The sequence below is a fragment of the Nestor notabilis genome, unplaced genomic scaffold (assembly GCF_000696875.1).
Source record: "Nestor notabilis isolate BGI_N333 unplaced genomic scaffold, ASM69687v1 scaffold751, whole genome shotgun sequence".
Classification (NCBI taxonomy): domain Eukaryota; kingdom Metazoa; phylum Chordata; class Aves; order Psittaciformes; family Psittacidae; genus Nestor; species Nestor notabilis.
Window position 1 is genome coordinate 105,191 of NW_009914009.1, and position 3,557 is coordinate 108,747.

The 3,557-nt window shown below is 39.8% G+C and overlaps 1 protein-coding gene across 1 annotated transcript; it reads right to left on the minus strand.

Annotated features, from left to right (window-relative positions):
• Nucleotides 1-312: 312 nt before the first annotated feature.
• On the minus strand, nt 313-1,572 carry GPR63 (G protein-coupled receptor 63). Its single transcript, XM_010023446.1, has one exon. The coding sequence runs from the start codon at nt 1,570-1,572 to the stop codon at nt 313-315; it is 1,260 nt and encodes a 419-aa protein (XP_010021748.1).
• Nucleotides 1,573-3,557: the final 1,985 nt, after the last annotated feature.

The window sequence follows — 3,557 nt, forward strand, 5'->3', positions numbered from 1 at the left end:
CAGGCCTAGTAAGCCTAAACCTGACAAAATGTTACAAATGTATTTTTCATTTAAAAGAATGGATTTCCATGGAATCCTAGAGGTAACATTTGTTATTTTGTTTACGTTGTATTCTGGTAGTAAACCCAACTATAACCAACCACTTTCCCTCCATCTTTACCTCCTAAAATTGCACCAAGTACTGGGAAAATTAAGTAAGTTCTAAGATATGGCCACACTGAAGAAGCCATATTAAACAAAATAAAATACATCCTAAAGCCTAAAAAAAAAATAAACCCAGAAAATAACAATCATTGTCAAATAACTGCAGCTTCACACTACTGACCGATGCTCCCCACACACATAGATGGCACTCGGTCGAATGCGCCGCCTCGTATGGCCAGGTATCTGTGGCAAAAACTTGAAGTATTTGGGCATCAGGTCCAAGCATGCATCATGAAACTTCTTAATCCTCCAGTAGTATATCAGTGGGTTCAGTGCAGACTTGAGGTAGCAGAGCCAAAGGAGCCAAGTGCTTATCTCAAAGAAGTTGTGCTTGTAGTAGAAGTGGCTGTTGAATGTGGCTATAAGGCTGTAAGTGGTAAAGGGAGCCCAACAGACTATGAAGACAAGGAACAAAATCAAGATGGTTGTGAAGGCACGAGTTTTAAAGCTCATATCAATATTCATCTGAAAAGGTCTCTGTAAGCTCATGAGACCAATTTTGCTGGCCTGGCTGAGGCATATGCTATCAGGGTGGCTATGGATACGAACTGCATTGTGGCGGACGGTGTTGAGTATGCCCATAAAAGAATACAGCATTACCAGGAATGGAATAAAAAAAGAAATTAGCAAGATAACTATCACGTAGGCTTGGTAACCTGGGCTTGTCGAGTAGCCAAAGACACACTGAGGTGCTCTTGAGGGTATCTGCAGATTAGGATTCCCTACTGATAATGGAAAAGCAACAATAAAAGATGCTGCCCAGGAAATCACAATGAGAATCTTTGCACGGTAAGGGTTCAATTTATCTTGCCTCTGAACTATGATAAGAAATCGGTCAATACTAATAATAAGAAGAATGGCTACCCCCTCTATGACAAAAAGCCAAAAGAACATGGCAGAGACTCTGCAGAATATATCCCCAAAAATCCACTGAGTGGTAATGATTGTTATCAGAGCAAAAGGCATGTTCAGCACTGCCAGCAGCATGTCTGCAAAAGCCAGACTTGCTAAGAGAATGTTAATTGCAGATCTCATAGCTGCCTTCTGGTAGACCATGAGGCAAACAACAAAGTTTCCAAGGAAAGAAACCAATAGGATAAATATCATAGCAGCAGAAAGAATGATCTGGAGTGGCAAACTCAAGCTCCTGAAAACTTCTTGTGATGGCAGGATAGCTGTAGCATTTACCAGAAAAGTACTTCTCTCAGTGGCGAGCACGGCACCGGAACTGTATCTCGATGGCTGTGTTGTGCCACTACGAAGCAAGAACTGTGGAGTGGTAAAATTCGTATAGGTATTTTCATAAACAATAAAAGTAGCATTTGAGGTCCCAGAGTGGGCCAGCGTCAACATTGCCGAGAAAACCATTGCTTCAGGAGAAATGAAAGCAGAACCAAAGGTCTTCAAGGTATTTCATCTTGTTCAGGCAATATCTTACTCCTGGCCATTTAACAAATCAAAATTCAACGTCTGAAAGCATCAAAGTTCTTAAATTTGTGTCAGTATTTCCATCTGCAAAAGAATAGAGAAAGAGGATAAATATTGCAAAGTGGACTGTATATGGGTATGTAAAACCAGGTTACACCTTCAATCAAGGATTCATGGTACTAAGGAACAGCAAGTTATCTGGATAAAGAAATCTGAACTCAATGGGAATCAAATGATTGCTCTGCTTTCCTTAATGACAAAGGGATCCTTCATACATATTTACACTTCAGGTCAACAGAATTTACTTAAGCACCAGTCACAGGAGTCTCATAATATTTGGCCTTTTTCTTATAGATCCTGCTCTGGTAGTCTTGCTGATACTGTACAATACTCTCATTCACTGACCTTTTGCTACCTAACCAGGACTGGAAAACTTTTTTGTTTGAAAACAAGCTTAACTGACGAAGAGAGAATAAATCAAACCAGTACCTTTATTTAAAGCTCATAATTTTTAAGCTAACTTCATGATTTTGTTATGAAATTGCCTACTGCTGGAAATTTTAATATTTCCAAACAGTTTAAATGATATCAATATTGCCTACCTGCCTGTTTGGTAAACATGGAAAAGCCTACCTATCTGAGCTATCCTAAGTAATACAGGATCTTTAGTACCCTGTCAGTCAGCTGCAGCAAATGCCTCAGGAAAAACATGTAAAACATCCTAATCTGTTATTAATTATTAAATAACTTGTCCACAGGATTAAAGTATTTCTCAATTTGTTTCATTTAGCAACTGACTCACATCAAGGTGCAGGAAACTAGCTCTTCTTCGGTTGCTATAATCCTTCCCCCTGCAGCAAGCTTTCCTGCTTTCACTGGTCTAGACATGTCTTTGTTAATTCATCTTGGTATGCTGCATAATTCAACCACATGCACCCTTCTTTTTCCTTGTAAATCTAATCCTTTGACATTCGGCTGAACTTCCTCCCTCCTCATTATGCTGATATGATGAAATATTTCCTTTTCTAGTTTGTGTACTGTCTTTTTATACTATTATTATATCGACTGCATTATAGCATGTACTGTTCTTAGAGACAAATAAAATGCAAAGGAGTTGCCTTCCCTTTTCAGTGCTAGTTCCTCTCCTCTACCTTGGACTACTAAACTAAATGCTCCCAGAGTACTCTGGCATCTGGTCAAGCAGGAAACCAGAAAGATTCAATGCCCATAGCCAGAAACGTAAACAGGAATTCACCTCATTCATTCTGTATGACTGTAACAGTCACTTCAAGCTGTCTGTGTTTTCAGTCAGGAGGGGATTATAGGCATGTTCAGAAGGCAATCTATCTCCTCCATCTCTGCACATGGTGACCAAGAAGCTTACATTTGGCAACACAAATCCTGCCCGCTGTATTTATGCAGGTTCTGGGTAATACTTCACCGAGAAAGAATGAACATTAAGACAATAAAGTCTAACCTATGTCCCCAGTTTGGACTTCTAGTGATCCAAATGCAAGCCTGTTCAGGTTGCTGCCAAGAATTCATCAAGGAACAGCAGCACTATGACCTCCTCCTCTCATTCCATAGAAAAGCTATTCCCTTCCTACCTGCAAGCTCCTATCAACTAGATGATTTCCAGGGCCAGACCGTCTTCTGCATTTTTTCCAAGACAAATTATTAACCTCTCCCCTGCAATTTTCAATGGTATCAGAGGATAGTATTATAAATATCCTAATACTGAGTCTGTGATTCTCTCCCACCAAAGCCGCTCTATCACTCCCCCTTCTCAACCGGACATGAGAGGAAAAATACAATGAAAGGTTCATGGGATGAGATAAGGACATGGAGAGATCACTCACCAATTACCATCACAGGCAAAACAGACTTGACTTGGGGAAATAAATTTATTACCAATCAAAATCAGA

Bases quoted from the DNA above. Each gene is read 5' to 3' on its own strand.
- GPR63 (XM_010023446.1), bottom strand. From the start codon at position 1,572: ATGGTTTTCTCGGCAATGTTGACGCTGGCCCACTCTGGGACCTCAAAT.